This window comes from Rhopalosiphum maidis, chromosome 1 (assembly GCF_003676215.2).
Source record: "Rhopalosiphum maidis isolate BTI-1 chromosome 1, ASM367621v3, whole genome shotgun sequence".
NCBI classification, from domain to species: domain Eukaryota; kingdom Metazoa; phylum Arthropoda; class Insecta; order Hemiptera; family Aphididae; genus Rhopalosiphum; species Rhopalosiphum maidis.
The window spans coordinates 50,961,791-50,985,953 of NC_040877.1; the positions used below are offsets into that span (position 1 = coordinate 50,961,791).

A 24,163-nucleotide genomic window follows, 5' to 3' on the forward strand; every position below is an offset into this window, starting at 1 on the left:
GTGTGGTGTATTTGTGTATATATTATAAAAATATAATAAACTTTTCGATAAGCGTTCGACCGGTAGCGGCGGCGGCGGCGGCGGCGCTGGTGACGATATAATATTATGAAGAATAAAGTATATAGGTATACGTGTTTACAACTGCAGGTGTGTTGTTATTGTTATATTCGCATATATTTATAATATAGGCGCAAAAACGTAACGGTACGGCCGCCGTATTCTGCAGGTATATAGGTGTATAATGCGCGTTTGTATTTTGTATTATAATGTTTTATGCCCATATTTTGGCGACGGTGCACACAGGTAGCGGTTCCCACGCGGCGGGGGTGACGACGGTGGCCGATGGTTTGTATTTTTATATACAGGTATACATATTATGGACGTATGGCAAACGTGGGCAGTATTATCCGCGGACCAGGTCGCTATTATTACTATTGTATATGTTAATAAACGCGAACGGTCCGCGGCTGAAGGTCGGGTTCGGGTCGTCGTGAGATTGTCGCGGACAATGACGTGCGCGTCAAAGGGTTGTGTCGCGCCCATTCATTGTGACGGCGTTCCCACGGAAGCCGGACAGGAGTCGACCGACCTGTAGTACTTGTAGTAGTATATATATATATACCTACTACCTGCCTATAAATACATGTGCACGTGTAAAAGACATGTTTCTCCCGAATTATATATTATTTTTTGTACACGCGAAAGAATATCGTCCGGCTGTCGTCCGTGTGAATCTGACCCGTTCGAGAGAAGAAAATAAGGGTGGTTTTCGCGATTTTCAATACGCGATAATATCTGCACAACAATCGTACCGTGAGACTTGTGCGCATCATATTATTATTGTAAAAATGTACCTGCGGTGTCGATACAATAACATAATAATAATCACTGAAAGCGTCCACGTATAAGTACCGCGTGGGAGTTTTAAAAATAAACCAAAAACTTTTGAACCGATTGAGTTTTTTTTTTCGAAGGCGCGGCGGCGGCGATTGTCGCGCGTAGATCGGTAGCCCGAGTTACCCGACACACGCCTAACCGGTTACCACGCGAGGGGGGCACGCGCGGTACCCGCTTAAATAATAGTAATAATAGCAATAGAAACGACGAGTACGATGCGATATTGTGCAGGTAATCCGGTTTCGGCGCCCGTTCGCCCCTTCACAGATAATATTATGTAGGCTCGTGCGCGATGATAATAATATTATGCCGGAAGAAGATCTCGAGCGCGAGTCGGTCGCGTGCGCTAGGTGCGCGGCTCATTATTATGCGAGTTTATTATTATTATTATTATTATTCCTATCGTCGGGAGAGGATATTATTATAATATATACACGCGCATATTATATTGTACTAGATAGACGGGCGCCGCACACCTGGACTGTGCGCACTGTACCTATCTGTATATAGGTATAATATTATACTACTGCTAGTAATACTACGCGCGCGCCGGTGCAGCAGTTTTTATCGCCGTCGTCGTTCTTTCTGTTTTTTTTTACTAGCCACCGCCGTCGCACACGACAATAATATATTAAAATATTGTTATAATACGTACATGCCGACTAGCTGTTTAATTATTATTATTATTATTATTTTAAGCGTACCTATACCATAGAATGATGTACGCGTGCGCGACACGTTTGTACATATATGCTGCAGGCAAGTATAGGTGGGTACGAATGCGTGTCTATATAAATGTCAACGAGCATCATCCGCGGGTCTGTGGCCGATGTTAAAACGACATTACGCATTTATATATATCAGGTTTAGCGGAAAAAAGTAAAAACTGACAGCGGAGACATATCTTACACACATCGCGTGATGTTATACCGTTGCGGCAGTATTGTACACATCACACATCTGCAGTCGTCGTGTAATCGGCGTTTCCGGTCCGGTACGCTCCGCGCAAAGTCCTGCAGGAAATAAAAACATATTATATGGTTGCTGTCCCGCCACAGAATGTTTTCGCCGCCCCGTATACAGTCTGCACGTGAGAAATGGATGTGCGCGGGCCCGTGTACGGCGATGATCCTGAATGAATAATGATGACGATGACGCTATATATATATATCTGTGTGTGTGTGTGTATGATGCGTATTACATGTCTATGTGTATTATATACATAGGACATCTGCCAGGTTTCTCGGATTTCGTCGGGTAGATATTTTGGTATATTATTCGTTTTTTGTCTTCTCGACGATTTTTTTCTCTCGTTTTCCATCTTCACTGGTAGACGCGCGGCGACGCATGTGAAAATACATAACGCGTGTGACTAATTAGGTCGGCAATATGGCCGCCGACGGTGTTATTGGGGATTGGGCAGAGACGCGAAACAGTTGCGAAACGAATTCCGGTACGGAAACCCAATGAGGCGAGTCCTGCTGCGGGCTGGTGATGGAAACGCAACAAAAGGTACTCCTGGCCGCCGCCCGCGGTGGCGGTGTGTCCGTGGAGTTTTTTAAAAATAAGTATTTCGGTTTTTTTTTTATTCGTCCTCGTTCAACGTTCGGTAAACACCGCCTCCTTATTGCCACCCCTACCCAACACCACCACACCTGCGACACTGCTGCGGTCCACGCACCGTCACCTATAAGACCACCACCGCGAGTTTACGCGCTGCACGGTTTTCTCATTAGCCGTTGTTTCTGAAGTGTACATTTATACACGCACCGTACTTATATATATGTGTATATATATATATATATATACCTAACCGATACGCGACGATATATGCGTGCGTATAAAGAAAATACTGGTATAGTTTAAAGAAAAAATTAAACATTTTTTACGTTTCTTTGGTGATCTATACGCAAGCGGCACGTTTCCGATCGTTTCCTCTCGATCGGCGTTTCCCACGCGACGTCGGTGATCGGGACGACGAAATCATTAGGCTTTTTTTCGACAATGGTCGCGCGAGAAGGCGTAATTGCGATTGTTTAATGTGGCTTAACGGTCTCTCATTGTATGTAAATGGCACGCACACACGGTGCGGCCGCGCGGCGACACGAGCCCCGAAAGAAAACAAACGATAATAAAAAATATATAATATACTTATATATAGATACCTGTATATGTATATTAGATACACGTGTACTTAATATGTTTATATGTATATAATACAAGTAGAGAAAACGAATTAGCCTAATAACGATATCCAGAAGGATGCGGCGGCATTTTCCCCTACCGAGTTCTGCAGGATGGGCGTGCCGACGACGACGACGACGGCGGCGGAATTGGGCTAGGCACGCGATTCTTTATTTCAACGACTCGCCGCGAAATCAATTGTTTTTTTTATTATTTTATTATTATTGTCGTCATTATTTACGCTTACTTGAATATGTAGCTGCATGTATAACGTATGCGCTCGTGGTTTTTTATTTTTTATCGAACCGATACCAAATCGTAAATCAGTAAACTGTCTCTCTCCAACAGCAGGTTATTATGTAACATCTATATGACAACACTAATAAGTGACTTATAACTATGTACATTTAATATTATGGTATAGCAAAAACTTCAGAGTTGGGCGGGTTGGCGGACGATGGATCGTATGTGGTCGACCGCTCTGGAAACTCGTCATAAAAAAATTTCGGAGTTAAATGATACGCATAGAATCATATTCAATAATATATATTAGTACACCGTATATTATTATATACACCTTTATACGTAATTTATATTATGTAATGTACAATTAATACAATACAATCAACCACGCGGTGTTGCACGTTAGTACCTAAAGTATAGAATATTGATAATAATATAATATATTCTATGTATATTGTATATACTCAAGCATATAGCAATAATAACATACGATGTATATTTCTATACATACCTATACTATATATATAAAAATAACTTAAGATGATGAGGTCATCAATACAGCAGTCGCCCGCTTATATAAAATGTATAGTGTATATACGCGAAAACATAATTGGACATAAATTGTATGCTCTAATAGGTGCATTTTTTGTCAAACACTGATCGTAAGGTGACTAAGACATCCGATTTCTAAACGTAGGAACATATGGATACATTGGGTCACATGAAAGTTTCGCATAAACAACCTGGAGGTGACGGTCATTCTTTTTTTTTTTTATCATAATATTTTATGCAGGCAGGAAAATCAACAAATAAGATATTATAATGCCACCTAATATTATAAAGCAGTACACACAGAAGCATTTCATAATCCTATCGTTACTCGTTTGCGGTACGAGTAATGGGCACCGATTATTATCGCATGATAATATAATATAACGTCCAATCACTGTAATCGTCTTGCGGACTCTGCCTAGCTATTTTTCAGTGTTGGGAGTCGGCAGTTTCGTTAGCGATGACCATATATAGTAGGTAATCATATAATGCATTGCATTGCCCCTATTTGAACCTCGCGGGTGTGAAATACTTATAGCTGCGGTTGGTATAATACTCTACTTATAAATATTTAATATCGGTGTTTTTAATTAATAATTAGTCCCGAATAAAAATTTTGATAATACATGGTTAGGTAATACATATGAGTGGTATAGTTTTACAATTATACGTGGATACTCTAGCAACCGATTTAGCACCAAAATATTTGATAGGTATAAGGTATAACATATATATTATATACATAGATAGGGGTATATTTATTTAAACAAATTGTAAATCCTTTAATTGTATAATAATATAGAAGTAGGTATCCTGTAATATATGTTTGCACAGGGATATTAGGGATATAATACATAATATTAATATTATATTTATTATATTATTATAATACAAACATTTTATCTTTTGAACCGGTTTTTGATTTCAAAATTGTTTATCTAAATTACTTTAGCACGTAGTATAATAATATAATATATTATAATATTATGATTAACGAGTTTTAATAAGGATAATCATAAAACCATCATGGTTTGTGCCTCTTCTGTACGCGCGGCGCTATGTGTGCGAGTGGATCACGCGTTCACGCTTATATAATTATATATACGCATATAGTTTGGTCGTCATGTCTCCGGGACAAAGCGTGAAATTTTCGGCAGTGCTACGGTTGTTAACACAATATACATAGTATAGGTAAACTTCAATCGAAAGTATAACGGTCAACCGTATACCGTATATGGCTGTATACCTATAATATGCAAAACTTACATACCTAGTCTTGAACATTTAAATCGCGAGGTAATAGCTGAACACACGACGGACGGCGCGTATAATATATTATATACACACACAGGTACCTACTTAGATTGTTATATAACATTATTATTGTCATCGTTTGACGGCGGTATCGCGGAGAAGGCTTTTCGGGATTTTCGTCCTTTGTGCAGCCGCTGGTGCCGCCGCCGCCGCTCTCCCGCCACCCCGCGTGGGAGACCAGATACGCCGCCACGCCACGGTCGCCGCTCGTCAGAGTAGCCGTAATTGACCACATTCTCGCGGGTCAACCGGCGAGCGCGGTCTTCCCACGACGGACCGTTCATTAAACGCGACCGAGCGCACTTACTCACGATGTACTATACCTATACGTGTGTAGTGTGTACACGCGACGACGACAAAATGCGTCTCGTTATAACCCGTTTATTATATACATTATACATATTATATGAGTATATATACACGAACACACACTCTTTTTTCTTCTCCTCGTTTTGCTTTATTATATTTGATATCAAGATGTATATACAAACGGATTATACTCGCCCGTAGGTTATATGTTCGCAAGTACAAAAACTGATATAATAATATAATGCACATAATACGAAACGGTTGTGCGCGTAAGCATCGCGTTATCGCGGACAACGGTCACGATAATACGAGCTCGAGATCTAAAAAAATAAAGCAGAGATTTACGCGCCGCAATGCAAGGTAAATAATATGGGATGGCATGGTTTTTGGCGATGACAATATATAACGTGTGGGAACGGACATGACATAATACAGCAGTTTATTGTAAATGGCGAGAGCCGTCGTTCGTGATTAAAAATACACAACGTGAATCCTGCACTGACGATTTTATAAAATTGTAACTATTAATGAAAATCGAGATTTGAAAATATTTTTTTGGTACATACAAATTAATGTACTACATTAGTAATTATAGATATATATACCTATATACTTGGGTTAAAATAAGAATTTGATTTTTGTCTCGACGCCTATCGATAATTCCGCAATTATGTCGATAAAAGCGATCACTTGTATCGATAATGTTATTTCAAAAATAATTTTTACATACGCATTATGCTAGTATTACGCACGTATTTTTATATACCATGTAATATTATAATTTATAGGTGTAGCTGTTACCGACAATAAACATATAACATTAATATGTACCTACATGATCTATTATATGATATGTACGTGTAAAATATATTATGCTCGGTAATAAATTTTATCATAAATACCACGAATTGTAAATTAGTACAGAATTAATATTTATTAGGTAGGTATTTCATCAGGTATAGTCGCGACTGTTTAGTTTTTATCGATAATTTTTATTGAAAAATTTGTGAAATCCGGAATTATTTTAACTAGTTACTAGCCAGAAATAAAAAGAATTATCAACATTAAAGATCGTCGATAAATCATTCAAAATGTGATGGTTATACGTTATACAGTTTCAGGTACGCGGGTTCTTTTTCACCAACTGTATATTTTGGGTGCGTAACATAAACAATAGCAATAATATTATGTATAAGATATAATAATAACACAACGTTTGGAGCACAATAATAACGAGTGTCCCGCCGACGACGTGTATAGGTATTAAGAAAAAAAACAACAGGTAAAAAATTATATCGCGCCGTCTCGGACCTACCCACTTATCTCGTATTTTTCATCCAAGACTCTTATCCGAATATTATCGAGAAACACACACGACACTGAAACGTGTGTAGGTATGTTTGGACCTATATAGGTATGTCTGCATAATGTCATTATATATGTTATGTGTACACACGGAACGCGTAATCGACTACAGACAACGCCGCGCGCTACATGCCAAGCAGCTGATGATGCGTTCGCGGGGAGGGTGGTCGTTCCACACCGTTCGGTTCTTTTTTCCCCGATCGAAATTCGATAATAAATAAAAACACGGGTCAAGGGATCACCAACGGCATCGATGTCAGTACACGCATTTATAATAAGTAATAACGATATGGAATAGCCAGAATTTAATATATTATTATGTTACGAGTATATTGTCAATATTGCCGTTTTGATTATTTATATTGTAATCACTCGATTCGACAATATTTGATATAATATTATATGACAATGCCGGCACAAATTAATGCAGAAAACTTTTTCGCGCGTGTGACGCGAATGCTTGTCGGGCTAAAATGTATCGCCACGCCGCGAACTGGAGTAGGTAACTGACGACGGCGCGACCGGCCAGACAACAATTACCTGCATGCAGTGAATTACTGCTATGTAATATATTTAATACTTATTACATATAATATTAACAAAGTAAATACATAGTATACACATACACGAGCAACATAATACAATATATTATATATATATAAAAAAAACCTAAATGTCGCTTTTTCTTTTTTTAATCCGTGACCTATAATTTATGAATGAACGGTCACTGTATGAAATCATTTTTTGCGATAAAATAAAAAAATTACCAATTCCAATTTATATGAGATAATAATTATTACTTCAAGTATTTTATCAGCTACAATAGCTTCTATTGGCGTACATGGTATATTCTTATATGTGCCATAATAAATTAAAAAATAAATATAGATTTATTATAATATACTTAATGAAAATTGAAAAAAGAATCTATAGTTATTTACTTATTTAACATTAATGTCAGGATAAATTTAATGTATCTATTTATTACATTTATGTATGAATATTAAAAAAAATATTTTCACTACCTAAGTAATTGTCTTTTATTAATAATTTAAATTTAATATATTTGTTAAATATATGTAGGTATAATAAAGTGTATTTTAAGTTGTTAATTTAATTTTAAATTATTTATTCTGTTCTTAAATATTTAAGTATCTATTTAGGCGGCATTCGGTATTATAGGAGTGGCACCGATGGGCAAAATCACCACGCATGATTCATGTTTTTAATTTGTTTCAATCTAATTATAGAATTACTTTTTATACAAAAACAACTCTAAATAAAACATTTGAATATTAAAGCATGATAATAAAATCAAAGATAGGTAGTATATGGATAATTATTAGAATTAAAAAATAAATTATTATAGATAATTGGGTATTTTTTTTTTATGCACTATTTATATATGAAAATAAATAGTAAAAATAATTTTTATTATTCCGTAACTCATTTAAAAGTAAATAAATGAGAATTCTTGAAAAACCAAAAATAATCATTTTAATATATGTACCTACCTATGTGTTTTCGAACTTTGAATGAAAATAAGATAATCAGAATATACTATGCACAACATCCCTTGTATTATATTTAAGTACTCGTATTATGCTTATCATAATTTTTACTTAAAAAACCAATTAATGAAGAAAATTGTGCATACCTTGAGCGATACGAACTGCGGGCATTTTAATCCTCATGGTGAACGTAATCTTGACGGTTCCCCCACGTTGGTTACGAAATTTTTCTCCTCATATAAACTCCGACGACAGTGATCGGTTCTTTGGAAAAACGTTGGCCGGAAGTCGGAAGTCGATCATTTTTCGACCGCGGAATTCACATAATTATACAGTGGATAAATTTTGTAAATCAAATAATGTGGAGTGTTATACGCAATTTAAAAAAAAAAAAATAATAAAAATAAAAATAAACGAAACAAATTGACTTATCGTGCCCGCGAAATATAATTAATATCGAATAATGTCATAAGTGACCGCGACGAGACGGTATAGCGAAACAGTTTAATAATAATACAACAAAAAAAAAAAAAAATAATAATAAATAAATAAACAAAAAACTAAAAACAAATAAGTACGTTCGTATAATATTATGTACGGAAAAGTGTTCGATGGTGTAAGCACACGACGATAATAACTTATATTATCGGAGCGAGCGGGCGGACGGACGACGAGCGTCGCGCGTACGTAAGCGATGGCCGCGAGTGCCGGAATGACCACAGCACGCAGCGGTGCCGACGAGTGGACTGAGCCGTGCGGCGGCGGCGAGCGATAGCGCGAGCGTGTGGTGCGCGGTGCGTGTGCCGGTGTGGTGCGCGCGGGCAATGCAACCGCGTCCGAATAAATGCAAACTAAATGCCGGGGACCGCGCGCGCCGTCGGTTTGTCGGTAGCGCCGGCCGAATAGCCGCGTCCACTGCCGCCGTCGGCTCGGCTCGGCGACGGTCGGCTCCGGTCGGCGGGCCGCGCACACGCGACCTCTGGTCCCACAACCGTCGGCGCGCCGCAGTCCGCGCGACCGGGACGACGACGGCGGCGGTGGCTGCAAACGGCGTCGGCGGCCGCTCGTCGTCCGCCGTTAGCTGGTGGTGCCTGGTGGTAGTAGTATCGGCAGCGGCGACGGTGGTGGTGGGGCACGTCACGCGCGTACGGACGTCCGTTGGGCATCCCTACCGGCGGCGCGCCGTAGTTGCCCGTCCCGCCACAGTGCGGCCGACGGGCGCCCAACGCAATCGTCACGGCAACCGGTCACCACTCCCACTGACCAATCCTTTCGGCACGGCTGACCGTCCGCTGACCCCCCCCGCTCACGTACGAACTACCGCGGCGGCTGTCCGACCGGCCGTCGCAGCATATCATACGCACGCGATTGTTTCAACCCTTTTCCACACGCCCGCGCCGCCGCCGTCGCCATTTTCTGGTCGCACGCGATTTTTTTTCAATAAATACTCCATTCGCAATGGTTATATATATATATATTATATGTATTATTTTTATTATATTATTAGGTCGTGCAAGTCTCCGCAGTATGACGTATAATATCACATATTTATATATATAAACAATATTATTATCATTATTATTATTATCCACTATAATATATATTTATGTGTATAAGTACCTACCTATGTGTACACGTTCAGCACGTTTCTTGCGATCAGAAAACGCGTCATTAATTGTTCGTGGTATTTTGTTGTTATATGTTATCATGATATTATACCTATTGAAAAGCTTTTAGGTATATATATATATAAATTGTAATAAATATATATAATATTATAACCCGTGAAATGTATAGACCACTTGAAATATATTACTAATGCATTAGTCAATGTTAATACATCAGTATAAGTATATATTATAGTATATACATATATAAATTTGTTACACCTAGATATCACTTAAATTGCTATTTTTAATGTGCAACACCCATATCAATAAAGAGGGACCAATATATCTATACTTGATATATATTATAACGAAAACTATTTTATATACTATATGTGCATGTGATGGGCCCTATTTCTATATATCAAGAGATAAATGCATAGGTACACTTAGAAGTATATAGCGAAATGGCTGAAACTGCGTGCATATAGGTGGCATTTACCTACTTATATTTATTTATATTTATTATATTATATATAGGTACACAAATTCGATTTCAAAATAATATACAAAATAAATTCAAATTGGATGTTTTGAAACCTTTATAGTGCGCAGTGGCCGGGCTGCTTATACGACATATAATAATCAAATATCACATTATAAGTTAACCGAACTTATTGCAACCCTAATAAGCATTATATAAATTCTCTTATTCGTAAATTATCGGACACGTGGTTATCAAAAACAAAAATTTCGGGTCTGTCTTTTATTGCAAACTCATAATTATAATAGGTATACATAATTATGCTGTATTTAAAGAATACAAATTTAAAAGTTATGAGAAGTCGAGATACGTTTAATTCAATAATATATATCAATATACTTCATTTATTAAAAAACTTAATCAAATATTTAAAATTTTAATTTAGCTTTCGATTACATAATTATTATTATAAGTTATTGAACTCTAATCGTCCATAAAATATATAGAAATGATGCGATCATATTGCAAAATTAAAAATTCGTGGGATAATATTGTATATTATATTATGAGACGATGAAGAGTATTATATTATTATTATAAGTACTACAAAATTTTCTACAGGGAAAAAGCAAAAAAAATATCTTAAAAAAATATGTATTGTATATATAATAATTACCATGTCCTATATATATGTTATATTACATATATCTATATAGGTTCCAGTATTTTCAATTTCTCGAGAAGCGAAACATATTATAAATGCAACATAGATTTTATAGTATTAAAACAAAAGATTTATGTATAGCTATTATATATACTTACTGAAACTTTTAAAGGATATTGATTTATATTATTTTGTCTCAGTAATAAAAATATTAGTTTAACTTATATGTGTGATATATATACCTATAGGTGTATAGTATAATATAATATACTTATATATGTATGTAAAACAAAATTAAAACGTATAATGTATACATATATAGTTATTTCTTAAGTTTTTATGTGAAACTAGTATAACTAAATCTTCTATGTTAATGAGTATAAATATAATTTTTTTAATATTTTACAATAGAATATTTTTTAATATTTTTTACATTGATTATATTCCATTAAATTATATTAATTTTTTTTCATCAGTATGCACACATATTGTATACATGATATATTAGTATATATATATTATATAGCAGATATATTTTATTATTTGTCGAGAACAATAAATGATGACAAAAATGTAAAATACTTTCAAATTTCAATAATATAATCTATTAGATAATAAAAATAATTATATAACACTTTACCAGCATTCATATTTTTAACTTATAAGTTAAAATAGCCTATTTTATAACCTTGTCAATAGCTATAGGATGTATTATATTATATCTTATTATTATATATACAATTATATTTGTATTAAAATGTTTTTCTTGTTTTATTGAAAATGTTACTAAAAAGGGTTCAAATTGTATTATAATTTATAGATCGTTTGTATCAGTAGGTAAAATAGAAACAACATAAAATGTAAGTTATTTATATTGAAATCAGTAATAGGTATACAGCATAAGCATTTTGAAATTTAAATTTCACCTCAAAAATAAATTGTAATCTGAAAAACATTTTCATTTATTTTATAATAATTATTTTATTCACTATGAATTTGTATACATTAATTTACGCATATAAATATTTAATATAAGTATATTATATCATAATCATTCGATTTTACGATATAACAAAATTATGCTAGCCGTAGTCCGTAATAAATAACACATATTATAGATATATTATAATAATATAATGTATGGTATATACATATAGGTTATTTTACCTAATGTCTTATTACAGTTTGTTTATAGATTTTTTTTTTTAATCAGCAATATTTTTTTATATTACCTATACCTATACTAAATATACCTATATAAATGCGCTCTTATAATATGACAGATATTACATATATTTGATAGAAGTTAAAAATATTAAGCAATAATGTAATTTGCAATATTTCAAATAAAAATTAAATACTTATTATGTTAATAAAAATAAATTATGAAGTACTCTAAGAAACACAAGGCTAATTCACCGCTCATAAATAATTTGTATCTAATGAAGTAATGAGTATTTAATTATTACATATGACTTATTATTATTCATTCAAATTCGACATTTTTATTTTTACTTTTCTTATATTACCTATTTTCACGTATAATTATTATTTATTAATGTAAATATAGGTAATAGAGTTTTTCGTAGATGTACTTACGCTATTTTATTAAAAAATTTATAATATAATATTATTATAAATTTATAACTATATATAGTTATCAAAAAATATGTACAACATTATTAGGTATAACACATCATTTTGTGTACCTGGCACCTGCATGTAATATATGTAATACGCATATAAGATTTTCACATCATGTTTACGCGTATTATAGTTATCCGTATTACGTGGTGTAAACGAATAATACAAAAATGTAAATTTGATTAAAATTTTAAATATTATCTGCATTATTGGAGGTAGTTAAATATAAAGGTACGTTATATACGTAATTATTTATAGATAGGTATAATACGTGATCAAGTTTTTTTTGTTTTTTTGTTTTTTTTTTTTGATAGAGATATTGTGAACTTTAATTTTTGTCCATTAATTATGTTTATTTACTATTATTCGTTTACCAATGCAATATGTACATTCTTATTTAATTCATAAACAAGTGGTCGATGAATATACAGGTATTAAAAGTTTTATTATTATATGAAAAAAACGGGAGTAAAAAAAGTGTTAAATTTGTTCGTGCATAAACTTTACGTATATATTTTTTTTATGACTTACACATATACACATTACAATATATGGGACAATTTTTTCTACGAGTAAGGTATTTACTATTATTTTATTGCATCGTTCGGTAAATAAATGTCGATTAGAAATGTTTGAATTCGTATCTAATCGCGTGCGAACAATATAATAATAAAATAAAACGTCTGCCGGCGACCGTGGTGGTCGCATTATATTTGCATGTATTGTAAGTACACACAATAGGTACAGAACTACGGATATATATACATAATATAGTACAATACATTTACGTATAGGCAAGCAGCGCACGTTACTGCAAACAAAATATAATTTGTCGTAGTCGATAAACGGTTAGAGACAACAAACAAATAGCAATACAAAAAGGCTTTTACACTATATATAATATATTATATATACTCGGTGATAGTGAACGTGTAAACTTCCTGGTTTCTACCTATAGCTGCAATATATGTACCTACGCAATTTAAATGAGTCGAAAATGCATTGACTGATGTGCGCGTTGCATAACCAATTTTTTAATATACGTATGAGTGTGGGTCACTGTATTATATTAATTTTTATGATTTATTATAACATATTATCATTATTATTGGCCAACAATCGAATTCAATGGCTAATTTAATATATAAGTGTATAACGTGTCGAGTTGACATTAAATTGTATACATATACACAGCGCATGTTACAGCGAAAGGTGGCTATATAGACTATATATAGTATAGCACATTATATATATATATATATAATATGTTATATGTATATGCTATACAATTTCTAAAAAAAAACCCGTGCCGTGATTGACTATACTGAAAATTCTAAACAGATATATTATGCAATATCTTAAATTTAAGTAGTCCATAATAATAATCGCCGCTAAGTTAAATCCGATTTTTTCTTATTTTATAATATGTTTAAATCAAAAAGTCGGAAAGAAATGGATTTATGGATTTGTATAACGCGGTAAAAAAAAGTGTTTCGTTGAGTCGTGCAATGGGACGCGATGATGAAAACGTCCCCCTTTTCGGTTTTTAACGAGACGCGTACCAAGAATCATCTTAAAATATATATGTTTAAGACTGTGAGGTAACACGCACCGTAATAGTAGTGATGGCCAGAACAATAACGAATACACTGCTTTATTGCCATTGTTCTACTAATTCCTAAATAATTATTTTGTAATATTAGTAAATATATTCGTGTATATATATATAGTAATAGTGTTAAGTATTTTAAGTTTACCCTTCGGACTAATGTGCAATGTGCATTATAGTAATTCGTAAACAATTATGTATGCGGCCAGCGGCGCAAACGTGGTGTTTATAAATTAGCTAGTTTAAGAGGGTAGAGGAGAAAGACTTTCATTATTATATTTATATATATATATATATATATATATACCTAGTCGACTTCGAAGCAATAAATCCAAGGAACATTTGTAATAAAGTTTCGTGCAGGAAGCCCTGCTTGTCCTCGCCCTCTCCCGACATCGCCGTGCGGATTGAGCAAAAGAAACCAACAATGATGTTACACATAATAGGTATACCGGCTAATATTGTCGGTAACCGTGGTAACGAATAACCGACACAACGGACGTATATATACATATAGTTTTGTTCTACGCGTATTTAGGTATATATAGCCAACTGCGGCTATATTATATACACGATGTATAATGTACATAAAGGAGACTGCAGTATATTATTTACCTTAGGTATACTACGACGGACAAAATAATAATGATAATAATAATTATAATTAAAAGAAAACGAAATCTCGCGAAAGTCTAATTTCCTGCAGCAGCCAATCCGTAGCGCGTTATCCAGCTGTACCGGCGATAAGTACAATAATGTATCTTAATATAGTTATAACAGTTCGATAAATCGCGATTTCACCTCATCATCGTCGCACGCGCGACGAATAATAATGTACACACAATTATTACCGTAGTGCGTATAAATGTAGTTCACCCATACGATATATATATATATATGCGTAGCTTTCGTTTTGGGAAAAGAAAAAAAATCATAAGACGCCGTCGCTTCACATAATATAATAATATATAGGTGAGGTAGCTGCTTATCGTCGGCGAGATGTGCGCGTACACGGCGCGACTCGATTTACGCGGGCGGTCCTTAAAAATGCGCAGGCATGTGTATGGTCGTGTGCGCTCACGAGTCACACCGGATGTAAATTTTTTTTCTCGTCAAAAATGTGTACCGTATGCGCTACCGCATACACGTCAAAACAGTATCAACCGACACGGGGTACAAAAAAAAAAAAAAAAACAACCGCAAAAAAAATAACTGTATACATTAATGTACATTACACGTTTCATTTAAGGTACCTGCTTTATGTATTATTAATTATTATAATAAAGTGTGTGTGGGATAAACTGAAACGGATTTGCGCGAGCGCGGTTGTTATTATCATAGAATATGTATAGATTGTAATAATCATATAATATTAGGTATTGTTTAACCGTTACCGTGGTGTAACATAATTATAATTATTTTCTACAGGTTTATCATGATTACGTGTGATATATTACATATTATATCAGAAATAGGGCGAAAATTCATTATTTATTTAACTGGCTTAATTAGATATTTTTTGTTTGTGAATAAAATATTTCTATACGTTGTTTTAAGTACCTATTTGTAGGAACATTTTGATTTAAACGATTTTTATTTTGAACGATTCTTTTTATCATGGGACTTGTAGGTTTTCATTGTTTTTAACGGCAACTTATTATTTATTTTGAATTTTATATTTAGAACAAGAAAGGTATTTTTTTAAACGATTGGATATTCATGAATCATTTTTTTTTATTATTATTAATAATTGTACATAATAAAGTTTAATAAAATTATAAGCGCTATTCCATAAACTTATGGTATAAATTCCCCACTTCCCTAAAGTTTAAACTATGGTTATACACATTATAGTAGGAATCTGTTTACTTAATAATCAATATTTTTATATCAACATTCAAAAAAAAAAAAAAAAAGAAAGTAATATGGTTCTGTAAATTATGACATTAAAAATATTAGTTGTTATAAAACGTTCGTAAAAAATCTAAATATGAACAATAAAAATAAGTCATATTTTTTGAATTTATAATATATATATACTTAAAAGACTAACAAAAAAAATAATTTGAACGATGAGGTAGGTCCATGTTATATTATTAGTCATATTATATCGAGACGGCATATAATTCACCGCTTTACAAACAAAGTTGTAATAACCATAGAATAATAATAATAATAAAAAATAAACCTATAATATGAATAATATGAATAATACAATATTATAGGCCAATATTATTATTGTGATTATTTCGATAAAATTATGGTGTCAAAACGCACTTGGACAATGATGATTAACGACCCTGACCAAGAGATTAGTTTTTACGACGCTTTGGTGCGCTATTGTTTTTCTTTTTTATTTTTCACTCTCGCGCGTATATATTATCATCTCGCGTATACATATACATTGTGTTTACACTCTGATCTCTCTAGACTCGCCCATTGTCTCTGTGGTCATTGAGATCGCCCCTCATTGTACTAATATAGCTCTTCTCAATGCGTTTACCGGTATGGACTTGGGCCTCCAACGCGCGTCCATTGGTGGTCGCCTATTTATATACCTGTACACATATTATGAATTATAATACATCTAATAGTGTATATACATACGACACACTGCCGTCTGCCGTATAGCTTTTGTATAATAGTTTTTTTTTTTTTTTTTGTTTTTCGTACCTGCGGACCCGATAGTAATAATAATATAATAATGGTATTTTTGCCAACTCATCATTTTCTGGCGTGTCTGAAACCCAATTAAAATTAAAGCCGGCCAACGCGCGCATATTTTTGTTCCACAGCAGCTACAGAATGCCAGGCATCGATATTATTATACGTATGGGATGTATAAGATTATTCTATTTATATTCATAGTTGTTCATATAGTAATTATTATTGTTGTTATTTTTAATAACCCCGGGAAGCTGTGGCCAATGAGAGGTTTACATGTTATTGTACAAATATAAATGCATTACGATATGGATTGCATATACAAAAATGGATAATAATTCGAACAATTAAGGTGTATTAAAGTCTTGTGATGAAAATCGGAGGCGATGGTAAATATTATGGTGACAGCGAAACTATAGATTCTTAAGGACTTGATTGATGATTGAACGACTCGGTCAGTGATGTCGGAAATTTAGGATTTTCTCTTTCCTCATATATTTTATGTGCACGTCGTGTGGAATTCGGTGAAAATAGTTTTAATGCCGATATGTACAACCACGCAGTAGAGCATATTAAGGCGTCCTCTTTGCTCATTGAAATACTGAATAATAATGTTATTTTGAATTTTGAATCTATAATTGTTATTAAATATTATTATTGTATCATTGCATTATTGTATATCGCAATGTCAGCTGCAGAATTGTATATTATATTATTTTTTTTTTTTATTATATTATTAATGCTTGATGCGAAATTTGTTGTCAATATACGCTATATTATAATATTTTGAAACTGTATGAAATTATATTACCCATATGATGAATGCTGATACCAAAGTCACGTCCAAAAGTCGTTTGATGAGTTTAAGTTCATTTAATATTATGAATATAATGAAACGCATTACTGAAATTTTTAAAACAATTAAAAATCTATATTATTAAACTGTTTAAAATTTCAATACCAGTAAAAATTAAGTGTTTTATGAAGTATACTTCACCTATAAGATATTTATATACAACCGCGAATTGTAATAATAATATGACATGTCAGGTGTCTAATATTATGATAAACATTCTTCTATTTCGTATGGTATAATAGCTATAGCAATATTCGCACTTAGTCACTTTACAAATTTAGTAGACTATTTAGATACACACGATTGTCTTAAGCCATGCGTGACTCAAAATCAATATTACCTATGTGCTTTATTTATCTTATATTATTATTATTATTATTATTATTTCAAACTAACTTCAGATATTATGTAACTTTTATTTATTATTATGCAATTTTTTAAATCGAAAAGTTATAAAAAAATAAATAATTCAAAGAGAATAATATCAAATCAAATGAATATTCAGGAAAATTATAGTTTTTCATTATGTTATGTTTTATCTATATAATTGTTAAACAATATGTACGCCGTGTACCCTTATAATCAATACTGATGTAACGATGACTGTATTATGTTTATATAAAAAACAATATAATTTATAATATAATATCGTAGTTATATATAATTGTAATAAGTTGATTACGATTGTGTGATATTTTTCTTTTCATTATAGGACGAATTAAAATATTAACAACTATATAATATATCATAATATATATTATGTGACTTAAAATTTAACCTTTTCTTCTATTCGTTTGACTTTTAACGGCATAGCACATGTATACTATGTATTAGAATATGTATTAAATAATTATTATCATTTGCCGTGTATCAAATTAGTTATAATACGCTTATTGTATGGGCTTTCCGTTTTTATCGCATTCATATAATACTGTAAAAAAAAACTCGTAGTCCGAACAACACACATTGTTTTCTTCCATCCGGTCATATTTTTTATCGGCCATAAGTACAATATTACAATATTATTATATTGCATTTCAGTGCCTTTATTGGTCTGCGTAACACTGCAGTTCAACGCGTTTGACCTATTGCGCCGTGTAATAGTGTTTATATTATTATCATATAGTATAATAATATATATACTTACATATTATTATTTCTCGCCGTATTCGTCCACACGCGTGTTTTATATTAAATCGATTTGACGCGCAAACGCATTAAACTATGCACAACTATATATACGATACTACATTATGCATCATTCAATTGATCATAATTCAAAATAATATTTTTACATATTGAATCTATTGTGTTTTTTCTTTTCAAATAGAAATTTAATAGTATTACGAGTCGAACAGAACAAAAGCGTATGATAAAACATAAGTATTATTATGTATAGGTACTATTATATAATATACAAACGCGTTTTTCGTTTGCACGATGTTATTTTCTTTAAGTAAAATTTTGACTCAAAAATAAAAAAATAATTATTAAGTAGGTATACATAGGTATATAAATATAGACGTGGAATGCTGACAAATATTTCACTCTTATAAATGAATATTTCAAAAGTTCAAACCAACTGTACAATTTGTAAATATATATATATATATGTACTGCGCAGTGTTATTACTTACATTAGTGTTAATATATATAGGTACCTATATCGTTATTTCATTACTCTGGAGTTTGGACGATAATAACATCTGTATACCATTTTTATTAATCTACACGAGCGTAAAATTGTACGCTGCAATGATTCGCGTTTGTGAAATTCTTTTTGCAAGGTGGTACAAAATTAAGATTTTTTTTTTATTTTACTTCATGAAATTTAATTTGTCAAAATGTTCAACTGTCATCGACTTAATAAACAGCCAACGAGCATTTTCATATGATAGTGTAATAACTGTATCCAAAAACATCAGCTATTTAAAACGTGTATTATAAATATTATAATATGTTATTAGTGTATGATGCTTAAATAAAATATTTTTTAGTACCTATATGAATTGCAATTATCGAGTTTGTATAATGAGTATGAAAAGTTAGACTACTGTAATAACAATTTTTTATATAATATGCGTAATAGAAGTTCAAAATTGTATATAAGTCTACTGATTTTTATAATATTGACTGTTTGAATGTTTGAAATGATTTGTGTACCTAACTATACAAAATAATAGTACACTCAAATAATATTACTGAAACTAATAATAAGTGCAGTTTTCAAAGAGTTTTATTATTATTATCGGTGTTGAAGTATGTGAATTCAAAAAGAATATATTATTGATTTTTTTATACACATATAAATAGAATATAATGTTATACTGAAAACATTTTTTTAGTTTATATCTCATCGTTAATTTATCTAGATTATATCATTTGGTATTCTTATGTATTACATCCTTAAGAAATTCTGATGTATTTCTGATCATTTGAATATGGGCAATATGGCTCAATAAATTACAGCAAATCTATATGTTAAATACCATCACAATAGATTGATCTATATTATTATTTATAATAATATTATTTTACAAAACTGCTAGTCTTATTTTGTCTTATATCTATATTCTATATGCTTGAAAAACGCACATTTTTAATTGTACGAACAGTTTAAATATTTTTATTTATATATCTATTATATTATATTGTATTAACAATAAACAATTAATTCTTACACGACGACCTTGGCCATATATTATGTATACCATACGCCGTAAATAACGTTGACTATCCCACTGTGCAATGGAATATTTCGGCAATGTTTTTACAATATTAATTTGTAACTTGTAATGTTACATTTAACGTGTAATGTGTATGGAACTGCTTATGTCCTGAGAAAGTAACTTCAATTGTAATATTAAATTATTTTAATATTTAAAATTTTTGATATTTTAGTTTAGAATTTACAAGAAATAAATAGATTCATAAATTATAATTACATTTGGTGGATATACTCATACATACCTATATATGCTAATTGTACATCATTACAGTTAAAATCATTATAAGGTGTTAATTTTTTCAATTGGACAGTTATTACTTTTGTCCGGACAACAATCGTCGCACTGTTGTCTGATTAATTATACATATCAGACTTTTTTTATCGCAATGAATAATAAATTATGCGCATTTAGTTAATATATGATTTTATCAGTTTTGCCCACAATTTTTTTCTTATTGTACGCTTACAACCATAGATAATAATGCAGGGACGTTCTCATTTACCAAGATAATTTATGAGGACAGGCCCCCTGCTATTGTACGTCCTAATTTGTCTATTTTTTTCCTTTGATAATTTACACATTGGACAATGTATAATACCATATACCAGACAGACAACAAGTTTACGATATAGTTTATTAAATTATACACCAATGGGAATAATAACTTTTTTTTATTCGTTTCAATTTAAAAATAACTTATCTAATTTGCCTAAATAAAAGCGCAAAGTTCTGTGCATTATAATAATTTATATTTAAAAACGAATAGTTGAGTTTTTAACCAACTGATTTTTGTACCTATTATTATTATTAATGATATTTGTACATCACAATTTGAAACGAATGCATACTTATCATATATTTTATATAAAGTTGAACAGTGTACAGCCGAGTATTCTATGGGCGTAAAAATAAAGTACACGAACTTTGTTGAAAGATTAAAAAAATGTGTGTGATGAGTGATGACTACTAAAATAGAATTACAGAAGATTAATTAAGAGGCATCGTTCAGTATTGTCGGTTAAACGTTTAATTATTTATTATATACTAATTTATTGTGATATTATTATTATTTTTTTTTGTACAGTATGTAAACGTATAAACAAAAACTAATTTATATTTTTTAATTTAATAAATTCGCCACGACGAAAAGTAACCGCGGTTTATTATTGCGCGGTGACTTTTCCGCGATCCTAATGAACAGTGCAATGATTCTTTCGTGTATGTGTATCTATCAGCCGTTAAAGATCCTCTCACATACCACAGTTCAACTAATTTTTATAGAACAATACGAGAACATACGAGTGGAGAGAGCCGAATTATTAATTTTTCAACCGGGCCTTTCAGAAGCTTTAAGCCTGGCACCAAGAAATAAATATTCCAGTAGTTGCAGGGTGTAACTCGAATTCAAAATATTAAGAACAGACTTCACCAATCAAATATGTACTGTATATAATAATGTACTTGTATTATTTTTTAATGTTATTAATAATAATGCAAGACTTATCTTATTACAAAATACGCCCAACGGCCTTAAGATGGGTATCGCTGACAGCTTTTAATAATAATAATAATATACCCAATACCCAATACCCATATTACACCCATGTATACCTGCATATTTTATACTTATGTAATACGACCGATTCACTACGATACATATTATTATTATGTTATATATTATTATGTTGGTCAACACGGCAGGTCACACAGCATAATACACGCGGGAAAGCATATAAAATGCGATACGGTCGGCCGGTCGGTCAAACGGTCGCGGCTGCAGCTTGCCACGGTTATCACGTGTTCGGATCGCCACGTGTGTACCTGTATATTATACGCGTATGTATATTTAAAATTTGTATATAAATATATATTACATTAGACGCACAATACGACTTTGGTAAATTGGAACCGATCGGGCTGATAACGCGGGCGAGCGCGTCTACGACGGCCTTGAACTGTTCTAGGGGTATTTGCGTGTGCCACATCTGACGTATGAAAATATATTGTTATGTTTTTTTATTATTATTATTATTATTATTATTGTCGTCCTATGTATGTGTACAGGTTAGACACGTATACGTACGAGGCTGAAGGCTATGTACGCGCTAAAAATAATGATCTCGTCCAATCTGTTAACAGTGGTAGGTAAGTACGTACGTATAATACGTATAAACGCGCGCGCTGCGAGACGCATTATATGCTTACTATATGGACGGTATAGGTATGGAGCAAGACATGCCTACAATAATAACGTTCAATTTTTTTTCCTCATACTCGTTGATAATAATATACATATATATATATATATATATATATATATGCACGCAAATAGTGATGTTTGTACATATACGAGCATCACTATTTATGTGTGTGTGTGTTTATTCGAATAGGTCAACAGTTTTTTGGTCTCTCGACATGCATCAACAGATTCGATGTTCGCACGTCACCTTTATAAACGAGCATAATACACAGTTCATATATGTATATATTTATTTGTGTGTGATCCTACTGTACATAATAGGCGCGCGTACCTACGCGGAATCGACAAACGCGTTTAGCCTGATTTTTCGTCCCGAAGAGTTCGACCTAAATATTATTTAATAGATGTAATATATGTGCGTGGTAAACATATAACACAAACATATGTGACGGTAATTTGTTTATTTTTCTCAAGTTTGCAATCCTTTATTATGCAGACGCCTAATGAAAACTTTAACATAAACGTTTAAACTAAAAATATAATGTATAATATTATGATATGGGTATAATGGTTGTTTTATTTGCGGGCGCTCAAAGTTTAAATACAAGAGGAATAAAATGTGAATATAACGAGTAAGTATGCTATAACTGTATACCCTAAGAGATTTGTGATTTCGCTTATTTTAAAATTAAAAAAAATCCAATTTTAAACATCGGTGCGTATTTCGGTCGATGTTTAAACGGTTATTACTATTACTTATTAGGAAACATCTATCTCATTTCGACACAATTCTGTGATAACTTCGAAAGGTAAATCGAGATTATTTTTCAGACGATCGATACACGTCAAAATAGCAACACTATCACTATGTTTATACTAACTTTATAGATGATTATCATGTGTAATAAATAACAATATATATAATATGTGTAATTTGGCACTGCAGAATATTCATCACATGTAAATGATAGTTATTATTACTGATTATTATCATCTCGACTCTCTAGGAGTGAGGTAAGGTATCGTCAACTGTTTCGGCTGTGTCTTGTTGGCCGTAGTTGCACTCGCAGTGATCAGTGTTTAAAATATTCTTCCTTCTCTTTATAAGCCAAAGATTTATAAGTATCGAGTACAATATACGGGCGATCGTTGGTCATATTTCTAGACGATCGACCGCAGATTACACCGACTAACGCGTATAACAATATTTTATTATACAATACTGTTGATGTATGTTAATTGAGAGGTCAAATGCAATAAACAGAGAGCTTTATTTATTAACTAATTTCTTCTTTTTTTTACAATTTATTTCAGATACACTAAGACACTGT

General features: G+C 32.3%; 1 protein-coding gene across 1 annotated transcript in view; it reads right to left on the reverse strand.

Moving 5' to 3' along the window:
• Positions 1-9,144, reverse strand: part of LOC113547792 (B-cell lymphoma/leukemia 11A-like) — a 30,687-nt gene extending 21,543 nt beyond the window's left edge. The window contains 1 exon segment of the mRNA XM_026948292.2: positions 8,522-9,144. Within this exon segment, the coding sequence (XP_026804093.1) occupies positions 8,522-8,558 (37 nt within the window). The 5' untranslated portion in view covers positions 8,559-9,144.
• Between the last annotated feature and the right edge of the window lie 15,019 nt (positions 9,145-24,163).